At 46.2% G+C, this 27,106-nt stretch overlaps 2 protein-coding genes across 2 annotated transcripts in view; one reads left to right on the top strand and one right to left on the bottom strand.

Annotated features, from left to right (window-relative positions):
- LOC139048652 (protein 5NUC-like) overlaps positions 1-18,167 on the bottom strand; it is a 31,487-nt gene extending 13,320 nt beyond the window's left edge. The window contains exons 1-2 of the mRNA XM_070523128.1: positions 17,799-18,167; positions 1,012-1,149 (exon numbers count right to left, since the gene is read on the bottom strand). Coding sequence (XP_070379229.1) covers positions 1,012-1,149; positions 17,799-18,107 — 447 coding nt within the window. The 5' untranslated portion in view covers positions 18,108-18,167. The remainder of the gene's footprint in view (positions 1-1,011; positions 1,150-17,798) is intronic.
- LOC139048613 (uncharacterized) overlaps positions 1-27,106 on the top strand; it is a 334,616-nt gene that overhangs the window by 229,943 nt on the left and 77,567 nt on the right. The window lies entirely within an intron of this gene.

The following is a 27,106-nucleotide window of genomic DNA, read 5'->3' as shown; positions in this document are numbered from 1 at the left end:
TTATTGCCGCTGGGTTGACCTGTTTCTTCTTGACCAATTTTACTGTCTCTCTCTCTTCAAATTGAGGTGAACCCTAGCGCTCACTAACCTATGATCACTGCACTTTACCCTCCCTGTCACTGTGCTGGGACCGGTAGAAACTATGAAATGAATTTCATTTCTTGTTTAACAATAGGGGTTTTCCATGTCCACTTTATGTTCCTACGCTTCCTGAAAGCGGTGTTCATTGATTACAGATTTCTTTCTACGAATTCCACCAGCATATCTTCTCTAGCGTTCCTAGAATCGACGCCATAGTTACCAATCGCTTGTTCACCAGCCTGTTTTCGCCCTCTCTTGCATTGAAGTCGCCCATTAATACAGTATACTGAGTTTGTACTTTTCTCGTCGCTAATTCAGCATCGTCATAAAACTGATCTACTGCATCGTCAACGTGACGGATCATTAAAGCGTAGGCTTGTACTACCTTGAATCTATACTTCTTTTCTAGTTTGATTACGGCTAGTTCTACCCTCTTCCTAATGTTGTACAATTCGTCAATGTTTCCCGCTAGGACCTTATGTATTACGAATCCTATCCCGTACTCCTTCTCATCTGGGAGACCTCTATAGCAGAGGACATGGCCGTTAGTCAGCACTGTATAAGAATCCCCAGTTCGATTCTCACTAAGGCCAATCATATCCAAAACAATGCGAGATAGTTCCTCAAATAGTACTGCTAACCCTCACTAGGATGCGCCTGTCCCGTCTCGTTCGCTCTGTGTTGTGTTTTTTCGGCGCTATAACCCTCTTCTGGAAACCCTCACTAGCCTCACTCGACAGAGTTCGGGTGTTAAAGTTTGCCAGGGTCAGTTTCCATTGGCGGCCTGTCCGGATCCAGAGACTCTTAGCACCCTCTGGTGCGTTACAGCTCTGACCGCCGGCTTGGTCAGGTGCTCCACAGCTGCTGGGTACTGTGGGCCTTATCTCAGTTTGACCTTACTACCAACGTATCTTGAATACAGGTACTTACCACAGTGTCATATGACATGTTTGCCATTACAGCAGACACAATGTTGTATTTCAGTATAGAGTACCATAGCGTGCCTTGGAAGAAATCCCCTGCGTTGAGGAAGAGGGGGTTTTGGGTTTTATTCTTCAGGCTCCTCACCTGCACCGAAAAGCATTCAAGTTGAGTACGTTGTTGTCAATAGGTTATGTTACACAGGAGGTACCAGGTCATCGTGGCATTAGAACCTGTTGAGCTAGGGCTATTTTTGTACATCACACACCAGTTGATCAGGAAGAGAAACGTGCAAATCTTCATTGTATTTCATTTACTTGTAAACGCTCCTGTCTTTGATTAGGACATGGCAGGAGTAGGTAAGTACACTTAAACTATATACAGTCAACATGTCACATGCAGAGGCAGCTTGGTTACTAAACGCTCGTGTGGCAACTGCCGCCTGCAAGTAGGTAGGTTACTCCACATTTTAATTATAAATGGCAAGAACAATATTTGAATCTATGTAAGAGAGATATAAAAGTATTAAAATCTGAAGTTGTTCGTGTTCAACGCACTGGGTATCTTGCAAATATCACAAATAAATGAACAATAACAAAACCATATAGATTTTTGTGGTACAATATATCTCTTTTTCACGTGGTCATATGTGCGAACGGCTCAGGTGACAACAGGCCAGCGTGTACAGAAGAGAAAAATCGCGATCATATTGATAAAAAGTCAATTTCGCCCGACAGGCGAAGCATTCGGTGCGATATCATTAGACAGTCACACGAATTAGGATGAGTCATTTCATGAGCTGCATAAACTTTGGTAAGGATTTCCTTACTAACTATACTGAGCACGTTGTCACGTGCGCCGAGGCAAACATGAACACATTTACTACATGACCGCGGAAACTTGGTGTCAGGACAGTGGCGTCATCAAGAATGGCAGCAGCGGCCCCTTCGTGCCGAGTCACGCTACAACTTGAACTAGGCGCGCGAGGACACTGCGCACCCGAAGCCATCAGCTATCTCAGGTCGTCTGGACTTCCAAACCATCGCAGACTGCCTCCGAAATAGGACAAGCGCCGCCGTGCTCAACCACCTCAGGTATAGTAGAAGAGGAAATGCACGCTAACCTGCGCCTTTCCGTCCCCATCCTAGCGTGCGCCATTTGCCCGCTGCCCATGTGCGCGCGTGAGAACACGGCACGCACATTCGCCGCCTTCCTCTCTTGCAAGCGCAAGAAGACAACGCCGCATCAAGCCACCACCTTTCTCGGCTCATCGTCGCAAGCTTTCGCTCACCCCTACAGGACACGGCGCCCCGCCGCGACAGTAACGCACTTGCACATTATACGAAACACAACGCCGTCGACGACGGCGGAAGTTCACACGGAGTGTCAATAAAAAAATAGAAGTGAGGCGTGCAGACAGGACACAAGAGGAGAGAAGTGGACAACACGAACGAGGGAGGGAAAAGGGTGCGACACTTCTCTACTCTTGTGTCCTCTCTGCACGCCTCACTTCTATTTTGCATTATGAATCCTTACCAACTAGCTCAGCTTTCTGTCGTTCTAAGTGTCAATAAAATTGCTGTCGCAATAAAATGTCAGAGCTTTCCTGAGCACAGCCCCAAGCTTTTATACGTCAGGTTTGGACTGAAGTGTCCAGACGACAGATATACATTTTAGAGTGAGCCTCACGCAGGTTTTCTAAGTAGCTTCTTTCCAATCCTTGGTTGCTGTCTTTCGTGCGTTTTTTTTTTAAATAGTCAAGTTATGGTGCCTCCGAATAGTATAAATTGATGTACTCGTACCAAAATAGGTTAGAATAAAAAGTTACTTCCGGATACATGAAATCAATGCACGAAGTGAGACTGCTCGTGTGATTAATGTAGGTGAGTTCCAGTGGCTATAATGCGTTTTTGCAGGTAACAGATACAATTTCTGTCAGTTTTGTTCCATTTTCCTGGTTTTACTCTAGCTGCAAAATGAATGCGGCACGTCATTCAGGATCTCCTGATAATATCCGTTGGTAGTTTTGCAGTACAAAACACAGTCTTCTGCAGGTAAATGGAGATTGATAGCAGTGTTAGAACAACACTTACTACGTAATTAATTTAAATAGAACGTCGCAGTTGAACCAGAAAGCCGAACCATGCATTGCAGTAGCAAATGCGTAGAAACTTACACGAAGTAAGGATAGAATTGTCTGCCCTATAAACTTGCACGCATTTGATTACTATCTAAACTAAGCAACATGGCGTCAGCGCGCACAGGCTAAAATGAACACATCATACTCCGCGACCACGGACACTCGCTGTGAAAACGCTGGCCTGTGTGAGTGCGGCAGCAGCAGTGGGCTAAGTGACGTTCGTACTGTGAATTGCATCAACGCAAAAGGAGCGGCGAGAACGCAGCACGCACAAAAGTACCAACAGCTGTCGCACCTGGACTTAGCTTCCCTGTCGCACCTGGACTTAGGCCGCGCAATCTTCAGTTGCTGCCAGAGTACAACAACGCACCCTTTTCCCTCCCTCCCGTCCACCCGGCTACATACGTGCGACGAAAGGTGGCGTGAACTACACGATTTAAATAGTACATAGTATATGTAGTATATAATGGCGGACAGGCCGCCATTGGAATCTGAACCTGGCAACGTTAAACGTTAGAACTTTATCTAGTGAGGCGAGTCTAGCAGTGTTATTGGAGGAATTAGAGGGTAGTAAATGGGATAAAATAGGGCTCAGTGAGGTTAGGAGGACAAAATAAGCATATACAATGCTAAAAAGCAGACACGTCCTGTGCTACCGGGGCTTAGCGGAGAGAAGAGAACTATGGGTCGGATTCCGGAATAATGAGGATATAGCTGGTAATATACAGGAATTCTATAGCAACAAGGAGAGGGGTGACAGGTCTTGTTGTGAAACTTAATAAGAGGTACAAATTGGAGGTCGTACAGGTCTACGCCTCTACATCCACTCGGCGATGCGTAAAGTCAAAACACAATACACTATACTGATGGGCGACTTCAATGCCAAGGTAGGAAAGAAGCAGGCTGGAGACAAGTCAGTGGGGGAGTATGGCATACGCTCTAGGAATAGCAGGGGAGGGTTATTAGTAGAGGTTGCAGAACAGAATAATATGCGGATAATGAATACCTTCTACCGCAAGCGGGATAGCCGAAAGTGGACGTGGAGGAGCCCGAATGGCGACAGTAGAAATGAAATAGACCTTATACTCTACGCTAACCCCGGCGTCATACAAGATGTGGACATACTCGGCAAGGCGCGCTGCAGTGACCATAGGATGCTAAGAACTCGAATTATCCAAGACTTGAGAAGGTAACGGAAGAAACTGCTACATAAGAAACCGATCAATGAGTTAGCAGTAAGATGGAAAATAGAGGAATTCGCGATCAAGCTACAGAACAGTTATTCGGCTTTAACTCGGGAAGAGGACTTTAGTGTTGAAACAATGAACGACAACGTTATGGTAATCATTAAGGAATGTTCAATAGAAGTCGGTGGTAACTCCGCTAGACAGGATACCAGTAAGCTGTAGCAGGAGACGAAAGATCTGATCAAGAAACGCCAATGTATGAAAGCATGTAACCCTACAGCTAGAACAGAACAGGCAGAACGTTTTAAGGTAATCAACAAGCACAAGACAGCTGACATAAGGAAGCATAATATGGATAAAATTGAACATGCTCTCAGGAATGGAGCAAGCAAGTGAAGTGGAAACTAAGAATAGGCAAGAACTAGACGTATGCGTGAAGGGAGAAAGCCCGCTATATCATCACTAATATAGATGAGATAGTTGAAGTGGCTGAGGAGTTCTATAGAGATTTATACAGTACCAGTGGCACCCACGGCGATAATGGAAGAGAGAATAGTCTAGAGGAATTTGAAATCCCACAAGTAACCCCGAAAGATGTAAACAACGCTTTGGTAGCTATGCAAAGGGGGAAGGCAGCTGGGTAGGATCAGGCAACAACAGATTTGTTGAAGGATTGTGAACACATTGTTCTAGAAAAACTGGCCACCCTGTATGCACAATGCCTCGCGACTTCGAGCGTGCTGAAATCTTGGAAGTCTGGAAGGAAGGGAATCAGGATAAGACGACCTCGCACAGACCAATTACATTAACGTGGGTGACATATAGAATGGTACTCCAAGTCAGGTAAGGTGAGCTCAGTGTATTTCCTTAAAGGCCCCTTTATCAGGGGTGTTACATAAGGCGTGGGGTACATGTAGCGACAACAATTCAACGTGATAACAAACAAAACATTTGAAATCTGGTAGATAACCTGTATAAACAAGTACATACTCGTGACAAATTATCAATTAGAAGAAAAAAAAACTGTTATATCGGCCGAAGAGAAGAAACAGCGGCAATGGACAATTCACTTCAGTAACTCGTGGAACATTTCAAAAAAGGTATATACATTGCATGCAATGGGAAACGCACGGTAGATGATGAATTTGTACGAGAACGGGTAATTAATTTGTCAAATTTGGAGCCACCTCAGCAATGAACACATCGTTATTATTTGTATATACAACATCGTGGGGAAGGGCATTCCAATCAGTTGCTGTTCGAGAAAAAAAAGAAGCAGAGAAAGTAGTTGTTTGCGAGCGTGGTTTTAAACTTGGAGTAGATGACGAACGCGTTTTGATATTCTTGCGGGTTGAATGATCTATGGCACACGATTAAGTGAACTGTAGCAAAACTTATGTAAAAGACCAACGCTGGCTATCTGATGGCGGTGCGAGAGCGACTGTAACTCACATATCCCTTTTAAGGATGATATGCTTACGTCATATGAATAGGATGAATGCATCTTACTGCACGATTTTGGAAGCACTCAAGTGCGTTAGCGAGATATTTTTGATATGGGTTCCAGATTGGTGACGCATATTCGACTTTAGGCCTGACAAGTGATTTTTACGCCACAAGTCTGACATCCTGAGGCGCATGACGCAAGTGGCGCCTCATAGAGCTGAATGTTTTGTTCGTCGATGATAATGTGCTGTTGATATGCGTGCCCCAGTTAAGATCACAGGAAATCATGACGCTTAAGTACTTGAAATATTTTACTGTTTCAATCCGATTGTTGGCTATTGTGTAAGAAGGCAAGAAGGGTGTACGACTACGAGTAAATGGCAGATGTTTACATTTTTTGGATTAAGAGTCATTAGCCAACGAGTACACCAACACTGCACATGGTTGAGATTTTATTGCAAATTATATCCATCAGTGTCATTGTTAATGATATGTTAAATCACGCCGTCATCAGCGAACATTCCAATTTTGCAAGTTATATGAAGGGGTACGTCATTGATGTATATGAAAAAGAGAAGTAGACCAAGAACAGACCGCTGAGGGACACCTGAAGATACCGGAAGGTGGACGGAGGACTGGTATTTCATAGTAATTAATTGCTCGCGGTTAGTCAGGAACGTTTGTAGCCATTTTAATACATCCATGACTAAATTCAAAAACGAAATTTTATGCAATAAGTGACGGTAAGGGACATCAGTTTGTTAATTACAGTCAAGATTCGAGTGAGGGTCGTGAACGAAAAGAGCTAGTTCAGTCTTGCATGAAAAGGCATTACGAAATCCATGCTGTGCAGGATGAAAGAAATGGTTGGCGTCTAAATGGTCCATGATGAGTGAGTAAATGACGTGCTCCATTATCTTACATGGAAGACTCGTTAAGAAGATCGGGCGACTATTTAGTGGGTTATTCCTAGTGACTCCCTTGTCGATAGGAATAACATTTCCTACTTTCCTGTCATAAGGTATGCAGCCTGCTGAAAGTGACTGAGAAAATAGGAGACACAAAATTGTGGCTGAGATATACTTAATATATTTTAACAGTGTCGAATTAATATCATTGATACCGGTCGACGAAGAGAGTTTGAGGTTATCAATTACATTAGAGATATCATCTACGGAGAAAGTGATGGCCGGCATTACAGATACTCTGTTACTAGACATTAATGGTAGAGTAGAACTGGTATCTTTAGTAAACACTGAAGCTAAGGCATTGTGGAACGAAATGGCACAGTCGGTATCAGTCATGATATCTCCAGAATCGTCAGCAAGACATATGGCGCGAGCTTCATCATCATCATCAGCCTGGTTACGCCCACTGCAGGGCAAAGGCCTCTCCCATACTTCTCCAACAACCCCGGTCATGTACTTATTGTGGCCATGCCGTACCTGCAAACTTCTTAATCTCATCCGCCCACCTAACTTTCTGCCGCCCCCTGCTACACATCCCTTCCTATGGGATCCAGTCCGTAACCTTTAATGACCATCGATTATCTTCCCCCCTCATTACATGTCCTGCCCATGCCCATTTCTTTTTCTTGATTTCAGCTAAGATGTAATAACTCTCGTTTCTCCCCTCACCCAATCTGCTCTTTTCTTATCCCTTAACGTTACACCTATCATTCTTCTTTCCATAGCTCGTTGCGTCGTCCTCAATTTGAGTAGAACCCTTTTCGTAAGCCTCCAGGTTTCTGCCCCGTAGGTGAGTACTGGTAAGACACAGCTATTAGATACTTTTCTTTTGAGGGATAATGGCAACCTGCTGTTCATGATCTGAGAATGCCGGCCAAATGCACCCCAGCCCATTCTTATTCTTCTGATTATTTCCGTCTCATGATCCGGATCCGCCGTCACTACCTGCCCTAAGTAGATGTATTCCCTTACGACTTCCAGTGCCTCGCTGCCTATTGTAGATTGCTGTTCTCTTCCGAGTCTGTTAAGCATTACTTTAGTTTTCTGCAGATTAATTTTTAGACCCACTCTTCTGCTTTGCCTCTCCAGGTCAGTGAGCATGCATTGCAATTGGTCCCCTGAGTTACTAAGCAATGCAATATTATCAGCGAATGTTACTAAGGTATTCTCCATTAACTTTTATCCCCAATTCCTCCCAATCCAGGTCTCTGAATACCTCCTGTAAGCACGCTGTGAATAGCATTGGAGATATCATATCTCCCTGCCTGACGCCTTTCTTTATTGGGATTTTGTTCCTTGCTTTATGGAGGACCACAGTGGCTGTGGAGCCGCTAAAGATATGTTTCAGTATTTTTTCATACGGCTCGTCAGCGCGAGCTTGAGGGGGGTTTATTACTTCTCAGAATTTCTTGGGGTTTTCTCTGAGTAGTTTTGTTAAGTCGATGATAAAACGGTATGCTTGGCGCTATGAAGAGCAGATAAGCAAATGTTTATCGGCAGAATAATACTTTTCCCTTGGTAGTATTCGTACTTAGCCTTGCAGATTGAAAAAGTCCTTCTTTTTCTTATTTTCTAGTCGCTTTACATGGTTAGTGAACCATGGGTTCCAACGGTTTCGACGGAAGGTAATTTTCAGTATATGTTTGTCTGCTAATTCAATAATTTTACTTTTAAACAGCGTCCACTTAGTGTGAGTGGTTCGCTCGTAAAATCTAGATTGAAAGTTTGGTAGAAAGGCAGTCAGTTCGTCATTAATGGCTTTGAGGTTTCCCTTATCGCATAGGCTGATAGTTTTGCGATATGTTGCACGTGGTGGCGCGGGAAAGAAAAAGGTAGCGTGAAAAACTTTGTGGTTGCTGATAGCAGGAAGGAAGGTTAATTATAATAAGCTGTCGGGGTGATTAGTTAAGAAGTTTGCACAGCCAAGCGAGACAAGTGTCGGTTGAGAAACAAGCTGTGAAAGATTAAAGTTCAAACAGACATCAGTGAAGCCTGTAGCCTCAGCATAGTTAATGCTCCTGAATATAGGTCATGTCAGTGAATACCAGGAAAGGTAAAGTCGCTGAATAAAATAATCTGAGCGTTCAGATGTGTGTTAGTAACCTGGCATAAAATGCTGTTTAATTTTCCAGGGAAATCAGGTCTGTTAACAGGTGGTCGATAACATACACCCAGCAGGACAGCCTGTGGCAAAGAGCGTATAAGTAGCCAGGCTATCTCAAGGCCACTAGGACGCGCGATTGAGGTACAGGGTAATTGCTTGCTAAATAATATAAGAACCTCTCCTCCTTGCGTTGCTTGGCGGTCACACCAATGAACAAATGAACGTCGAAGTTTGGCAAGTCGGATAATACCTCATTGTCACTGATCTCCGATATTACCCACATTTCTGTTGAAATAAGTAAATTACTGCGTTATGAAGAAACGAGACTTGATATGTCTTCGCGTTTGGGAAGAAAACTACGGGTGTTAGTGAAAATAACAGATAAAGAAATATTATTCGTTGTGGTGATGTCGCGAGGGCTATGCGAGCCTCTATTGCACCTTCATTGCTAGTGAATATCCTTTACGGTATTAGATGATTCATTATATTCGTAGCGTTTGGATCCTATGACAAGTCTTTTGAAACGTTGTTTGAAAGATGTTGCCTTGCTTTTGCCGAAAAGTACAAGATGTTTGTGGGCATTTCGAACAGCAGGTGAAGAGTCCTCGTGAATACTGCAGTTACTCCCCTTTACCTTGCGGTCATTAAGCAAGACCAATTCTTCTGTTTTACGTAATGTAAACTTGGCAATTATGCAGCGGTTACGGCCAGCTGAATAGCGTCCCAACCGGTGGGCGCGCTCAATTTCTTTTGGATCAATTCTTATGCTCATGTGCTCATGAATTTCATCAATAAATAGTTTTTTCCGATTGCGCAAGTGTTTCAGGAGGGTTGGGGTCAGGAAGGCCATATAATAGTAAGTTGTTTCTATATGAACGGTTGTCAGCATCCTCTATGCGGCTCTCTAGGCTGGATACCAGGCGACCACTTTCAGAGGTAGCAGCGTACACAGCTTCTAATTCGCTTCGCAGGGGGATGAGTGCCTGGTAGTGTTGCTCCAGATCCATCATTCACTTATTTAGATCCGTTAGTGTTGCATCGGTGCACAAAAGTTGATTGTTTAGGCCTTGTACCTCAGTGATTCTTGTGCCTTTGTCCAACTGTCAGCCTCTGCAGCTCAGCGAAAACGTCAGCTATACTAGGCCCCAGATCGGTTTCGACATCGCGTGAAAGCAACAGCAATGACTGAATAGCATACACACATTCACCAAGCATAGTGAGGCAGCACGGAGTCATAAGATTGTAACTGTGGAAGTGCGTGGAGACAAATGATGTGCCGGGGCAAATGCAAAATGGCTTCACTCGAGGCAGACGCGTATATATATATATGTATATATATATATATAGGTCATATAGGTATATATATATATATATATATATATATATATATATATATATATATATATATATACCAGGAAAGAAAAGCAGTACTGGGTCCGCGTGAATATTCACAGTGAAGTAGACGCGCGTATGAAGCGGTTTATTGACGTTTCGACCGGGGTCCGGCTTTCATCGAGAAGATGAAGGCCGGACCCTGGCCTAAACGTCAATAAACCGCTTCATAGGCACGTCTACTTCACTGTATATATATATATATATATATATATATATATATATATATACACAACCGAGTCCGCATTGGGTGACAAGGCCGTAAATGTAATGCAGTAGTGGAAGTTCACTGAGGACTTAAGCAAGGACTCTCTCTCCATTGTTGTTCACGCTTTATTTCAAGCGCATAGAAAGGCAACTGGAAAACAGAAAATTAGGGTTTCATTTATTCCACATGCATAATTGACAAATGGTGCCACAGGAGGTCCCCTGAGTGATGTACGTTTTGATATATGCCTGTCTTGCGTCCTTTTCTTTGTGAGGAGGATTGATGTATGCTGACGACATAGCGATACTAGCGCACAATGCAACCTATTTAACGACAGTTGTGGATATTTGCGGCAACACAGGGAAAATTTTAGGTCAATTTTAGGCCAATTTAATTTTGCACGGAGAAATCTGGAATTGCGTTTTAGTGAAGCGAAGAGGAATTACGTGGTGTGAATTCAACAGCAAGACATATCTATAGTCAGCCAATATATGTACCTTGCCATATATATAAATAAAAGAAAGATTTAGTCAAGCACCCACCAAGAAATACTCATAATAATGGAGAAGCAGAATACAAAAATAATGAGACCTAGGGCCATCTTGTACTACAATAAATATGAGGTGGTGCGTGTAATCTGGATAGGAGCAAAGGTGCGAGCGCTAACGTTCACAAATGCCATTATGTGATTACCATAAGGTATCTAATGGGGCTTGGTAGTTAACCAAATATCGCTTGTCCAGTTAGTTTTGGGACAAGACTGTAAAAGCACAAATAAGGTAATCCGGGGTGACATGGGTTGTTCCTATTTTGAAGTCAAATAAGCGCAGAGCAAAATTACTTTTGAACAAAAAATCAGGTGCAGGGATCATTCTAAATACATGAACGGTAATGTGCACGAGTATATATTTCTGAAAAGCGCAGACGCAGAATGCAGGAATAAGCGAAGGAAGTCGGTAACGAAGGTCTGTGTAATTGAGAGTGAAAATAGACTAGGTGAAGGTAAGGTATACAATCAAACCAAATAAAACGGCCTTTTGCATACGTCTTTAGCTCAAGCAAGCTAGATAACGACCTGTCACCGCCATCTTTGGATGCCAATATATGATCATCATCATCATCGATGCGAGAAAGATTACTCGCGATAGAGTATATGCCCCATACATAACCCCTTTGTACTGTGGCAATACGTTTTTCTCTATATTCTTACAATGCTACACGCATTAACGTCGACAGTCATCATCATCGCCAAAAGTCACAGTGGACCCGAAAGGCCAAGTCTCGAGTAGGATAGTAAATTAGTAGACAGTTATAGGAAGTAAGGATAGAAATTTTTATCCGCCACATAAGCTCGTAAATATTCTCTTGACACAAGCATTGTGTCACGCCTGCACAGGCAAACATACACATCTAACTCGATGAGTACGGGCACTCGCTGTCAAACCACTGGCGTAAGGAAGAGCGGCAGCAGCAGCAACGAGTGAATTGACCTTCGTGCTGCTGGTCGCTTTAATGCGAACTAAGCGGCGAGAACACAGCGCACACGAAGCTATCAGTCATCGGCACCAACTCATTAGAGATCGCTTGCAAGATACTTCCCGCGCAGCCGTGTGCGGCTGCGCTCAGGTGCGCGATAAGCAGCCACCGTCGGAGTAAAACACTTGTGCACTCCTCCCCCCCCCCCCCCCCCCCCACTGCCAGCCCGGTGTCCTGCGCTTGGTAGAAGACTATGCGCTATGCCTCACGTTCCTCCCTTGAGCGCGCGAGATCAAGCCACTCTGCTGGGCTCACCCTCGCACAAGTTCCCTCGCACATACAGCGTACGACGTGCAGCCACGCTGTTAGCACACTTGGACGTTATAGCGATCATCCGGAGGACCCGGTTGGCGACGGCAGAAATGCGCGTAAATTGTCCGTGTAATTGCTATTCCAATAATAACCAATATATGTTGCTAAAAGAAGCACTTACACTTAATACAAACGTATGAACACTGTGTAGAGTTAATAACGCATGTTTTTCGAGAACGCCCCAATAGCTATTCGTAAAATGTTCATGCAAGATTCAGGGTGCAGGGAAAAAGGGGTCTACAGGCCTCCGAAATACATAGAACCACCCTAACGAGGAAGGTTAGAGATCGCGTTGATTGCGCGTCTCGCCTGAGTCGTGTCTTGACATCTGCGCTTGCGCGCCTCTACAGAGTAGCAACATGCGCTCTTGCGGACACCAATTTCAATTCACGAGTGCTACAACCTGTTTCTCCAGAGTAGGTTACAATAACTCTGTGAGAGGGGGGAGGGTGGGCCTGTGTTGGGTAGGAAGTCTAGGCGCGCTGAGAGCTCATTCCGCAAGAGTCTTAGTTCATCTGCTTTTCTACGTCTATTGTCTTGACAGATTGTATTATGGATGAAGCGAATGTGGTGAGCCTTGACGGTACATTCTGTGTAATTTAAAATTCAGTCCTAGAATAATTATTATTGTGTCATATAGTCTTCTGAAAGGTCTTACTGCTTCCTTTAGATTCCTTGCAATTCAGTGTGAATAAAAATGCAACACTTCATTGAGCATGACCGCCTTGCCTCGTACAGTGTGAAAATGTTAAAGAATTTTTTTATTTCATAACTTCCCTGTTGTTTTAAGCATATCTAGCCTGATGATTCTGCGCTATATTTCTGTGCACTTCGACAATTTATTTTCAAGAATTTGATAAACGAAATCATTGGTACTATCAAATTCTTCCGACATAAATACCTCACTGCGAAAGCCAGTAATTGGCCTTAGGGAGCTCTCTTTGAAACGTTTTCATAGATGAATCAGAAGATAGCGGGTTAATCGAGGAGCACAATTTTTATTAGTCTTATAGTGCCACATGGTGTGGCACAGCAAGGGGACTGAAGAAGAGAACGAGGTTCGTCTCGGCATCGCGCGTCAACGGTTACGTTTCGTGAAGTAGAAACGCCTGGATCCCCATTCAGCGTGTATACTTCAGCAGGGTATACGCTATTTGGTGGAGCTAGCTGGGTACACCCAACTTATACAGGGGACCCCACTGGGCAGCAAGAACCTCGCACAATTGGAGTTGACTCCAGTTCACCGCACACGCCGGCAAATCCAAGGCCTCGCCCCAGAATTTGGAAGCCTCCAGGAAAAAGTGATGACTACGACCTCTGCGACGTCTACGGAAAGGGTGACACCGACTTACCTAACGCTGCTGAACCCCCAAGTGCCGACTGATTTTCATGAGAACACATTTGAAGACGTGGAAGACTGGCTGGCGGAGTTCGAGCCCGCGGCTGCGTTTAACGAGTGGGTCAACAACGCCAAACTCAGAAACGGCTACTTCAGCCTCCAGGGTGATGCTCGCACGTAATTTATGAACCGCGGAAGTGTCCTGTTATCCGGGCTTGAGTTCCAGCGCAAGTTACCGGAGACTCATTCCAGCCCCGATCACCGGGAAAAAGCGCAGCGAGCCCTTCAGTCACGCGTCCAAAAGCCGAACGAGAGCGTCACGATGTACGTGGAGGACATGACGCGTCTCTTTCAGCGTGCCGATCCGAGCATGTTGGAAGAGAAGAAGGTGCGTCATCTGATGAGAGACGTAAAGGAAAAGCTCTTTGGCGGTCTTGTTCGGAATACGCCCAACACTGTCGTGAAGTTCCTCACCGAAGCCACCGCAATGGAGAAGACGTTGCAACGGTCAAACATGTACAACCGACAATTGAATTCCGCCAGCACTCCGGATACGCCGGTAGGCTTCGGGTGCGACATCGCCTTGCTCTGCGAGTTGATTCACTCAGTGGTTTGCGACGAGCTGCAAAAGCACCACGGTACGTCGCCACCGCCAGTCAGCTCCCTCGCCAGCGTCGTACGCAACGAAGTGCAGCAGGCACTGCAGACATCTCTTTCCAGCGGTGAAGCGCCACCTCTGCCAAGTGAGTCCAGGCGCAAGACTTACGCAAGGAACAACACGCTTCACGACGTTTTACCATGTTTACGGCCATGAAGTGCAGACTATGTTAGAAGCAATGCTGCCATGCGACAACCTCGATCTCGCCCAAGATGATGCCGAACTTTCGTGCAACGCGCGGAAGAAGCCCGTCAGCTTGCCCGAGTGCACGTAAAGAAACAACAGGGCATTGATGCGCAACGTTACAATCTCCACCATGGACAAGTCGAGTTCCAAGCTGGCGATCAAGTTTTGATCTAGACTCCCGTGTGCCGAAAAGGACTATCGGAGAAACTTTTGAGTCGCTGCTTCGGACCTTAGAAACTGTTGCAGCGAATTAGTGGCGTGAATTACGAAGCCCTTCCGGACGGAAGCCAGCCTCCCCGACGTCGACAGCCGCAATCCGAGATTGTGCGCGTTGTGCGGTTGAAACCGTACTATAGACCCTAAATTTCGACGTTTTCAGCCGCTTAGGTTAGTTTTTGTTGTTAATCGCCACTGAGTGCCTTGTGACTATATCGCACACCACAGTGATTGTGACTATAGACGAGGCAACCTAAAGTTTGGCCGCATGGCACCAGCGCCGAATGCTCCCCTAGCGGACCTATGTAAGTTTCGAAGGTCGTCGCTGTGCGAGCGCGCGCCCGTGTTCTCTTCGGCGGGAGCGCTCATGCTGGCTCGGGCGCGTTGTTTTTGCGATGGCGAGTGCGACCTCACCAGCCAGGAAAGGTGGCACGCAATACTGCTGTGTTGTTGATTGCCACAACAGCCTCGAAAACACGAAAGGTCGAACGCCGCCCGTGAGATTCTACAGATTTCCGGGGAAGTGGTACGAGAAGGACAGATGACAAGGGTGGATAACTGCAGTGCGCCGAGTCAAGTACCATACTTTCGCATTCGCGTGCAATATCACGGCCGCTCGATGAAAACGGAATAGTGATATGCCTGTTTTTAGCGTGCAACCATTTGTTTAGTCGTGCCGCGTTGTTGAATTGTGTTGACATCCGCCGCTTGTTAGCGGTAAATGCATGCGTGTTGCGCCGCTGAGCTCGACGACGCGAGCTCGATTCCCGGCCACGGCGGCCGCATTTCATAGTGGCGAAGTGCAAGAACACCCTTGTCACCGTGTGCTTTGATTTTTGTGCACGTTAAAGAACCCCCGGAGGTAATAAGTATTCCTGAGACATGTGAATCCTGAAAACACTCCTTACTGCACTATTTTCTCTCGTAACCAAGCAGAGCTGATTAACCTGCGCAATAAAGGTGGAATCGCAAGATGTGCGCCGTTGCCCGTAAGCACACAATTTTCGATTTGTTATACATAGAGCAGACAAGCATAGGCTATAGCTATGGGGGCATTTCTTCCCCCTCTCCAAATAGGTTATATATAAACACACGCACGCGAATATTGGGGTGCCGGAACACCACCTCTCGCTCGTCCTAAATGAGCTGTGCCCCAGCAGATAAGCGTAAGAGGTATAGCTGATGTAACACAGCTGCAAAGAAAATATTTTTGTAATTATTTATTGGGCAAGTGGGTAGGCGATGATGATCTTTTAATCAAAGAGCAGCGTTGGAAGATGCAAGCAACGGATCGCATTTTAAGCATTGACTCTCAACACGTGATATGTCAAATGAAACCTCGCAGTGACACTGGTTCAACGCAAAAACAAGCAGGCTTCGCGAAGCGAAGACATCGAGAACGCTTGCCGTTGTTCGCTGACAGCTCCGCGCAAATCAGAACTAACACAAGCGTGTAATTTACTAATGCTCCAGCCAAGAAATTTAGCAACAAAAGGTGGAAGCACAAAATGAGAGCAGCCGTGTGCGCGCGCTCAGCTACCGAGGAAGCTAACGGCAATTGTCACCGTCCCGGCACATCTCTGCAAGTATGCATGACCGCTTTGTGCCTGCATCATATAGAAATACAAGTGTCTAAACTTCTGAACTTGGCTCATACCTCCAAGTCGACGTCGTATAAGGTCTTGTCGGACACTTGTGACACGCACTTGGCTTTCACTGTCACATCACCGTCCACGATTTGTTCAACGCCGTACACGTGCGGAAGCAAACGCTCCCCTTTCGTGAGGTTACCGCCACGAAAAAATCTGTCGACGTCGGCAACCTTCTTGAAACCGCATTGCAATCTTTGCATTGCTGTTGCGCAAGCGGGCGATCTGCCGCCGTCGAAAACGGAGCGCCGTGAGAACGAGCAGCGAAGAAACGCGCGGGCGGAACGACCTCGACAAAGCGGAGACCACGCTGCATCACGTTTCCACATTGGGAGCCCTGTCAGGAGGCGCAGTAGCGCCGCCTGGCCATGGTTTTCTCGTCTATAGCCGATGTGTTCGTTGTAGGCCATCTCGGCGCTCTCACATCAAGCCTATGTATGTTTTCATTATTTTTTTTTTCAGTCCCCTTGCTGTGCCACATGGTGTGGCACAGCAAGGGGACTGAAGAAGAAGAGAACGAGGTTCGTCTCGGCATCGCGCGTCAACGGTCACGTTTCGTGAAGTACAAACGCCTGGATCCCCATTCAGCGTGTATGCTTCAGCAGGATACACGCGACAATATCATAAGAAGCCAGCAAACACTAACACCAAGGACAATTTTTCCCCTATAGTGTCCTTGGTGTCTCTTTGTTGGCTTCTGACGAGACGACTAACAAAAATTGGGCCCCTCAGTTAATTCCCCTCCTTTTCGTTTATTACATAACGAGGGTATGGAGTGGGACAACATTGATTCCTTCAGGTAGCATGTGTGGGCGCATTGACCGGTTGCATTTAGCTAAAAAAAGATCATGTTATCTAGATGCCTGCAGCAGAAAGGACGCTTCACATCCGCCGCCAGGGTCTGTGAGTGACGGCACTGGCTAACACTTCCAGCGTTGTACCAAGACACATAAATACCCAAGAAAGTGGATGGGGAAACAGCGCCGCGGCGGCTCCTTTGGTAGAGCATCGCACGTGTAATGAGAAGGTTATGGGACCGTTCCCACCTGCGGGAAGTTCTTTTTTCATCCACTTAGATTTCCATTGAATTATCGTTTTTTATTTAACTTATTAGGTATAACTAACTTCCCTTATGTTGTCCTTGGTGTCAGTATTTGTTGTCTTCTTATGATTTCACTGATGAAGCGACATGCTAAGCTATACAGCATAAATATCTGGTCTTGTGTTCTTTAGAATATATATACTGGCGCACTATGTGTACAAGGTAATTGCTAAAGTATGTGCGAAAGGGTTTGGACACGGCTATATAAAAAAAATTCTTACGATGATATTTACCTCTCTGCAGCTTGGTAACTTTATATCGAAATTTCACTATACGACAGCTCTAATGTCCACGGTTGCAATTAATCTGAATATTTTTTTCTTACTGCAATTACCGAAATAGTGTTCACTTACCAATTCAGCAATTCTCGCTACTCCACCGAAGCACTTGCTCTCGTTCCGTGCTTTGTCATCGCACTGCACGCCACGCTTTGTGCTTTCAAGAATCCGTGAGTGAATATCATTGGTGTGAATAATAGTTAAATTGAAGGTCGTGCCGCCACCTTCTACAACTCCGTCACTGCTATTCTCTCCCATATTAGATCCAGTCGTTTGCACAGTATTTTCACTGAAAACTGTCGGATTACTTGCGATGTCTCCGGCTATTCTCGAGGGGATGAACATTAAGAGCATGCTTAATATTGCAGCAAAGCACTGGTACATTACTTCTCTAAGCCAGGGAAAAGTACTAACTGAAGGCAGCAGGATAGCCTCTCCCGGTGCTCAAAGCGTCGTTTTATTTTCAGAACCCATGAGGTATTTGATATTATATACTCACCGAGAGCAGACGCGCGATATTTTGTTCCTGATCTGTTTCGACAGAACAATTTCTCTATTCTGACATTCAGTATGATACATGAAGGGACAAAGGTCGGAGAAATGTCAACAAAGGCCCAATCGTGACGTTTTGGTGGCTCGTACGTAACCCGCGCAGAGAAATGAATCCTCGCGTCTAGTTCCTTTATTTTCGTTCTTTTGAAACGGATGATGTGAAGCTGACATTTGCCGGACAATGTAGAGCCAGAACATGGCAGCAGGAAAGCGGTGCGTGTCAAATAGAGTTTCTTTCTACAAGTTGTTCAAAACTATTCCTAGTTGGTTGATAGGTTTTCTAGCGTGCCTGAAAAAAAAGCACGGCTAGCTGTAATACCAGTGAGTGATATAGCTTATACTTGTGGCAGGCATGTATGTGTAGAAGAAATTATTATGGAAAACATTTTTTTCCGATTTAGTTTTTTTATCCATTGCAAGTGAGCGCTCTGACCAAATGCTGCAGCCATGACAGCAGAGTGATGTCCTCATGCGTAGCACGGCAACGTAAAACCTCACTTGCCCAACACTCAAATTCGGGTAAATTCTCTTGTCACATATGTGCAACTTGTCAGACTATTTCTTTAAGTTGAATTTGCTACTCTAAACATCCTAATAGGGGCCTTACTGTGGACGTAGGTGGACGTATATTAAGTTAGCTACTTGAACAGTCGAAAGTTTAGCTCATAAATATACAACTCTTGAAAAACCCTAAATAGCCTAAGTATTGTAGGTGAATACATGAGTCAAACAGATAATGAATATGAAATGTCAATTGTGTTATTGTTTACTCTCAAAGGCTGTCTTGTTTGTTGTTTTCTGTAGTTGTCGGTGCACAGTTATGGTGGGAATCTGATGGGGACCTACCCCGAGTCTGCTACTGCAGTAGAAATAGAATCAGCCTGAAGACAGTACTATGAGTGCGAAAGCGGTTTACTGGGTCCATGTGCGAAGTGTCATGTGATATGTGGGCAGCGGTATCAGCATACTGTGCTTGATTGAGCAAAGTGTGATAAAACTACTTGATATGAAGTGCTGTGCCACACGTGTCAAACATGATTCGTTCTTTTTATGTTACGTCATAGGCAAGCAGCCTATATATATAGTTCGCTGTCACTGAAATAAAACAGTGCGGTACGTGCTCTTGGATCGTTCCCGTCACTCTACCACCCACCACAACAGTGGCGACGAGGATGACCACCCGCGGAGCCCCCGCCACGAATAGCCGCGTCTTGGTAGTGCTGGGAGTCCTGCTGGGTACTGAAAGCAATCGAGTCTACGGAGCATCGGCGGTCATGGCCCTGGCTACGAACCTCGGTACCCCATGTTTCGACGAAAATCAAGTGGGATATTTACTTGACTCGACTAGAGGCATTTTTTGAAGCAAATGATATTGAGACAGATGATAAGAACCACCTTCCCGCCACCGTTGCAGCCATCCTGGATACCGACGCCTTCAAAACCAGCATTCATGAAACGCCACATTGAATCTGTCTTTGTATATTGCACAAATGTTTTGTTATGTTCACCCACTCCTTTCTGTAATGCCTTCGGGCCCTGAAAGTATCTTAAATAAATAAATAAATAAAAAGAAAAGGGCGCTCTTGGTTTCGACACTGTCAATGAAGACGGTAGGCGTTTGTGCTGGACACTGCGCCCCCCAGAAAATAAATCGCCTGAGTTACAAGGACGCACTTACCATTCCAAATAACCACTATGCGCCGAAGACTAATGAGGTTGCCGCAAGTTACAAGTTCTTTACAAGGGATCAGGCTGCAAGCGAATCTGTCCGGGACTATGTTGTCGAGCTACGCAAGCTTGCGGATAATTGTCACTTCGGCACTAGTTTGGACCATATGTTACGGGACCGCATTGTTTGCGGCATCCGAAATCGGGCGGTGCAGCAGACGCTGCTTGAAAAAACTGAGCTCATACTTGCCCAAGCTGAAACGATTGCCATAACGGCAGAGACAGCCGCACTGGAAGCAAGCGCCATGACTAGACCTGATAATGAGGCAGCGGTGTGCACTGTAGCGAGTAAATCGCGCCGATATCAGACCTTCACCAAAGATAAGCAAAGCCATCCTGAGTGCGCACGCTGCGGAAACTACGATCACGAAGCAAGCGACTGTCCGCAGAAAAAGGAGCAGTGTTTTCGCTGTCGCAAGACTGGTCATTTCGCAAGAAAATGCCGCTCCCAGTCGGGCCTCCGGGCTGGTCGTAGGCGCGATGGCATCGCTAACGCAGTTCATTATGAGAGCGCTGTGTCCGAAACGGAGGAAGGCGATATTTCATCAGTCTTCACATTGCAGGAATCACGGCAAAAGAAATATTTGCTCCAGGCATTCCGCAGAGTTATCCGCTGGGGTGGCGTGCCCTTGAACATGATTATTGACACCGGATCACCGTTTTCTATCATTCCGCAGGAGTTGTATCTAAAGCACCGTCTGACTTGGCCACGCTTATCGAAATGCAAACGCAAGCTCAGCTGTTACTTGGGCAAGCTACCCATTGTCGGTGAATTGCACCTTGAAGCGCATTTTGCGGGGAAGACTGTACCTGCCACATTAATAGTTACAGGCTGCTCAGGTCCCAGCCTTTTCGGAAGGGACTTAATCCAAGCGTTCTCGCTTTTGCCGTCCTGGTTTCTCGCTACGGTTCAATCGACGTCAGCAGATCCCGACAGCCTCAGGACCGAGTTTCCTGCCCTTTTTAAGCCAGGACTTCGAAACATTCAGGGGCTACCTGTGAAATTCTACACTCGAGAAGGCGCCCAACCGAAGCTCCACAAGCGCGGTCAATTCCTTATGCTCTTCGTGAAAAAGTGGAAACTGAGCTGGACCGTATAGTAGACCAAGGCATATTATCGCCCATGGCACATTCTGAGTGGGCGGCGCCAATCGTACCAGTACTCAAGAAAGACGGTTCCCTTCGCATCTGCGGCGATTTCAAAACCACAATCAATGCTGCGTGCATAACTGAGCAGTACCCTTTACCAAACATTGAAGACATTTTCGCGTCGCTACGTGGGGGATCATTTTTCACAACACTGGACCTTAACCCTTTCAGGCGCCACTTGCAATTATGCATAGAAAAAAATCTTTTTATATATAAACATTCTTTTTGGGACCTAAGAAACACAAAACCATCGAATTCTTGAGAGTTATTATGAAACTTTATTATTTGCAACATCGTACACAATTGTGTACACAGCGCCTCGGTGGTCACAAAATTCACTTGTGGAATGCGAGGAAGCAATTGCTCTCTTTCGTCAGGCACAGTTGCACGGCGCATTTCATGCAGAATATCCGGGTGCCTCATGTGCACTTCTCGAGCTTGCACCTAATTCGCACGTTCTGGTCGCGGGATTCGGACCAATGGTCAAAAGAGTCGTAGTGCGCGTCGGTGCAAGGACGCGATATTGCTTTTTTGCATATATTTGGTTGTGGTGCTTGGATCTCTGCAAGAGAAGGCCTTCCACGCTTTTTCTCGGGTAGTACCGATTTAATTAATGCTTCGGCAGCTTGCAAGCAAGCGAAAATTCATCAAATATAGGAGTTTAGCTCCAGGCAGCGTTTGATTGTCACGGTGGTAGTCCAGCCAAGAATTGCAGATACCCAGGTTCACAAAAGGAAAAAAACACTCTGTGTCCACTTGCGTTTCCCCTGCATCAGCGTCTTCCTCTTCTGTGAGCTTGGTGAACGCAGCTGCAACGCAGGCGTCGGTCGCTTCACACGTGGCTTCTTCTTCGTCACTTTCCCCAACGTCTGAAACATTTATCAGCAATGAGCTCCAAAAGCCTTTCAGCTGTCTTTTGGGTTTTCTTATACTTGTTTGCATTGTAGAAAGAACGACGAATGGCCAAAAAACCTGGAAAGAAAATCAAAGCAACTCTCAGCGTTCTTCATTTCTGCAGCGACCACGGCGCTTTGTACACAATCGTGTACACATGCGCGTGCGAGCGTTAGCGTTTGGTCATCTCCTCAGAAAGGATAAAATTATCACTCCTCGGTACTTCATATGATGCACAAGCGCGTCTAATTTTTTTTCGCTTGCCACAATAAAAAAAAGTGGCTCTAAAAAAAATAAGAACTTGACTCACCGCTCTTTGCTGCTCCGGCGTCCGCCTTTTCTTGTTTTGATATGAACATCTTCACCGAAATGCGACAGATGGTGCCCAAAATGCACATGGTTGTCAGTTTAAAGTTTGAGAATGTGCTAAAGCCAACCTAATAGAAAATTGCGCGCCCTAAACGCGAAAAGAACACCAGAAGTGCAATGTACACAATTGTGTACAAGGCGCCTTAAAGGGTTAAGGATGCATATAACCAACTCCCATTGGATGAGGAGGCGAGGAAGTTGGCCGTGATAAACACTCACAAGGGGTTGTTCTGCTATAACCGTCTTCCGTTTGGAGTTCCCTCGGCTCCCGCGATTTTTCAGCGGCGCATGGAAACGGTCCTCGTCGGTCTTCAAGCCGTGCAGGTGTATTTGGACGATGTATTGATAGCGGAACGTCAAGACGATAATGGCTCAGTGCTTCGGGACGTTTTGCGCAGGCTTCAAGAAAATGGTATCAAGCTGAAGGTCGAAAAATGCCATTTTCGCAAAGACTCAATCGTCTACCTGGGCCATCGCATTGACAAAGACGGCTTGCATCCGCTTGAAAAGAACCTGGCAGCAATACGCGACTCGCCACGGCCTACGAATGTGAGCGAACTGCGCTCGTTTTTGGGTCTGTTGACTTATTATCACCGGTTCTTGCCACACATGTCAACGATACTGGCCCCGTTGTATCTTCTGCTTGAAAAAGAGCGTAAATGGCACTGGGGAACGGCGCAGGAGAATTCGTATCGCAAGGCTAAACAAACACTTCTGAGTTCGCCTGTTCTGACGTATTTCGATCCCAGCTTAACCAGTGCGCTTGGAATGCGATGCGTCACCTTCCCATTTGATTGATTCAGTTTCAGTTTATTTCTTTAATAAGGAGAGACATACATGTTCACATAAGTATACAGATGGAGGTCCCAGAGCATGTGGCTGAAAGGGGACCTAATCTCGCACCGAATTGGAAAAGTGGATAAGCCCATTGCCTTCCGTTCACGCACGTTAACACACGCCGAACAGAATTATTCTCAGCTGGAGAAGGAAGCGCTCGCACTGGTATTCGGAGTAACAAGTTTCGAGACTACCTGCTGGGCCGCGAGTTCGTATTGGTCACGGACCACCAACCACTGGTGGGACTTCTACGAGAAGATCGACCTGTGCCCCCAATGGCGTCGGCACGTATTCAGAGATGGGCTCTGTTTCTAAGCCAATATAGCTACCGCATAGAGTACAAGGCCGGCAAGGAAAACGCGGACGCACTCAACCGCTAGCCCGTGCCGATAACAGACGTTTGTCGATCGGGCACCTTACCAGAATACGTGTTGTCTTCTGAGACCCTTGACAGCTCGTTCGTGCCAGCGGATGCCATAAGGGCGCTGACGAACGGCGATGAAAACCTTAGCGTTGTGCAGCACTTTCTACTGAATGGATGGCCAAAACGCTTGTCACCGTGTCACAATCACCTGCAACCTTATTTTTGCAGAAGACTGGAACTGTCAAGCGTAGAAGGCCTGCTCTACTGGGGTCATCGCACCGTCGTACCCCGCATAGCGCGAGTCTCCATGCTCGCTGAGCCACATCGGTCACACCAGGGTGCATCTGCGATGAAAAGACTGGCTCGGACGCTGTTCTGGTGGTCTGGGTTGGATGGTGAGATCAAAAGCCTTGCACGTTCGTGCATCTCATGTGTACAAGGTCAGCCAATGCCCCATCGACAGGTTCCTATCTGTTGGCCAGAAACGGGAACCAAATGGTCAAGGCTTCACATTGATTACGCCGGACCGATAGAGGGACGCATGCTGCTGATAGTTGTCGACTCTCATACTAAATGGATTGAGGCACTTCCCGTCAAGTCGGCGACCACAGAAGTCACAATCGCGCGGCTTCGAGAATTGTTTGCGCGTTTTGGCTTGCCGCAAACAGTTGTATCAGATAACGGGCCTCGGTTTGCAAGTCGGCAGTTTTCCCAGTTCATGACTGTCAACAACTTAACTCATCTACGTAGTGCACAGTACCACCCACCATGTAATGGTCTGGCAGAGCGTGCGGTTCGCACAATAAAGGATGGCCTTCTTAAGCACTTGATGGTAAACGATCTCGAAACAAAACTAGCGCGAGTGCTCCTAGGCTATCGACGTACCCCACCACCGTGCGGCAAGTCTCCTTCAGAGATGCTGCTGAACTACCAAATTCGTTCGCGCTTGGATACTTGCGTCCCGTCTCTACCTCGAACTTGCTCGCAGCCTCCCAGGTTCCAGTCCGGTGACCAGGTGTGGGTGCGCAACTTTGGCCAAGGGAAGCGTTGGCACCCAGGCATCGTCAAGAGCACAGAGGGTTCACGCCTTGTAACGGTCGACACTCCAGATGGCCTAGCCAGACGTCACTTCGACCAAATTTTCCGTCGCGTGCCTGTGTCACCCGTGACCCCAAAAGCGGAGGCTCCCGACTCGCTTCAACCCAGCCCGGACAACAAGAATCGGCCCACGTCAACGCCAGAAGGCCGGTGCAGCCTGGCCACTCCAGAAGCAACTGGCGCTGCGCCTGTTCCCTCGACAACACCTCCAACGTCCCTCCCAGCCGACCAGGCTCTCTGTCCCCCAAGTCCGCCGGTCTTACGGAGGTCTACTTGACAACGAAGACCCGTGCAAAGACTTCAGTTTTAAAAGAAAGGGAGAAGTGATATGAAGTGCTGTGCCACACGTGTCAAACATGATTCGTTCTTTTTATGTTACGTCATAGGCAAGCAGCCTATATATATAGTTCGCTGTCACTGAAATAAAACAGCGCGGTACGTGCTCTTGGATTGTCCCCGTCACTCTGCCACCCACCAAAACACTACTAAAAATAAGCGCAGAGTTGGGACACGGCTTTGTTAGGAGTTGGGGGCAGTGTATAAGCCGGAAAACAGTCCACATTACTTAAAGAATTATTTACAGAGCTTCTTAAAACGCAATTTACGCAAAGTGAAAGGAATATGAGGCAAGAATCTTGACAATGAGCATGGTTAACAAAGGAAAAGTTAGACATCCACCCGTTCGTACCACCTATTACCTGGATTGAATGCTTTCTCCTTAATCGAACTCAGTACCTCACTATCATCATCATCAGGCTGTTTTATGTCCACTGCAGGAAGACCTCTCCCTCCGATCTCCAATTACCCCTGCCGTGCACCTACCGAATAAAACAAGCTCCCGCGAATTTCCTAAATTAATCACTCCACCTAGTCTTCTGTCATCCTCGATTGCGTTTTCCTTCTCTTGGTACAAATATTGTAACCCTAGTGGTCCAACGGTTATCTAACCGGCGCATGATATGACCTGCCCAGCTCCATTTTTGCCTCTAGATTTCAATTAGAATATCGTCTATACCCGTTTGCTCGCTGATTCAAACCGCTCTCTTTCTGTCTCTTAACGTTGTGCCTAGCAATCTTCCTTCCATTGCTCTTTGCGAGGTCTTTAACTTGTTCTCAAGCTTCTTTGTCAGTCTCCAAGTCTCTGCCCCATATGTCAGCACTGGTAAAATGCACTGAATTTACACCTTCCTTTTCAATAATAAGGACAGAAAGTTTTTTTTTTCAACCGCGAACTAGCGCCAGAACATGTCCTCTTTTCCAGCAGAACTTTTTGTTGGGCTAGTTGGTGCATGTTGCTGATCTACTACAGCGCCAAGCAGACGACGCAAGAAGAGACACGGACGAGCGCACGTCCGTGTCTCTTCTTGTGTCGTCTGTTCGGCGCTTTAATACACCAGTAAAATGTCCTCTTTTACTAATTTCACAATTCGTGTATAATGCGCACATTCCGTAGCCATTCATTGTGATGTGCAGGTATTCTTTTCACTGAAATCGTCCCTGTATACCATTTTACTGCTTTATTTCTCTTACCCACACTAAGCTATCGCAATATCTGCGTCAACCCGCTTGTGATTTGTAGAAAAAAGCATTAGGATGGTTTCCGTAATCAGAGTAGAAAATTTTTAAATACGGATTGCGGACATCCCTTCTGCACTTTAGGACACATGCTCTGGCGGTGTCCCTCATTACGAAACCACGGTCATCTCACCACGAAAGCAGAGCGGGAGGAGGCGCACTAGAGCTCCAACCTCGCCGCTCAGCTACGGGCCGCCCAGGGGGCCCTCGGCGCTGCGGTCAGGTACGGCCTGCCCGTCCCGACGTGGGAGCGGCCCGCAGTGGCTCCTCCCTCGTGGGCGGGCTTTCGGAGTCGCTCTTCATGACCTATATAAAGCTCATTGCCTGCCTGCCTGCATGCCTGCCTGCCTCATTTTCAACGTGGCAGCACTATTTGTTGTCACGCTGTTTTTATACACAGAATAAGCACGAGCAACGGAATCAATCGTCTCGGACAACTTACAAATTCACTGAACTATGTGGTCTGGGCTCCCCACGCACTTTCCAGCAAACCGTGGCAATATATCTAGACTTAAATGGCAGAAGGGACACGAGACAATGACAAGCAGTTCTTTTCTAAAGCTGGTTTTCTCTGTACTTTTACATGCGAGTGCTCGTTTCGAAATAAAAGTTTTTGGAAGCCGGAACAGCACACTTCTGTTCCTCGAATTTCTCGTTCAACTCTATTTAAAAAGATGTTAAAAAAACGAGCACAAGTTCTAACGCTATAAAATAGAATAGCTCAGTTCGCTTATTTATTTGTGTTACGGAATCAACTGACGAGTGTCAAACTTGCGCATATCTGTCGCAAATATGCACAGCCTAAAACTCTCGAGCA

The sequence above is a fragment of the Dermacentor albipictus genome, chromosome 8, assembly GCF_038994185.2.
Source record: "Dermacentor albipictus isolate Rhodes 1998 colony chromosome 8, USDA_Dalb.pri_finalv2, whole genome shotgun sequence".
NCBI classification, from domain to species: domain Eukaryota; kingdom Metazoa; phylum Arthropoda; class Arachnida; order Ixodida; family Ixodidae; genus Dermacentor; species Dermacentor albipictus.
The sequence above is the reverse complement of the archived record's forward strand: the minus strand, read 5'-3'. Positions and strand labels throughout refer to the sequence as shown.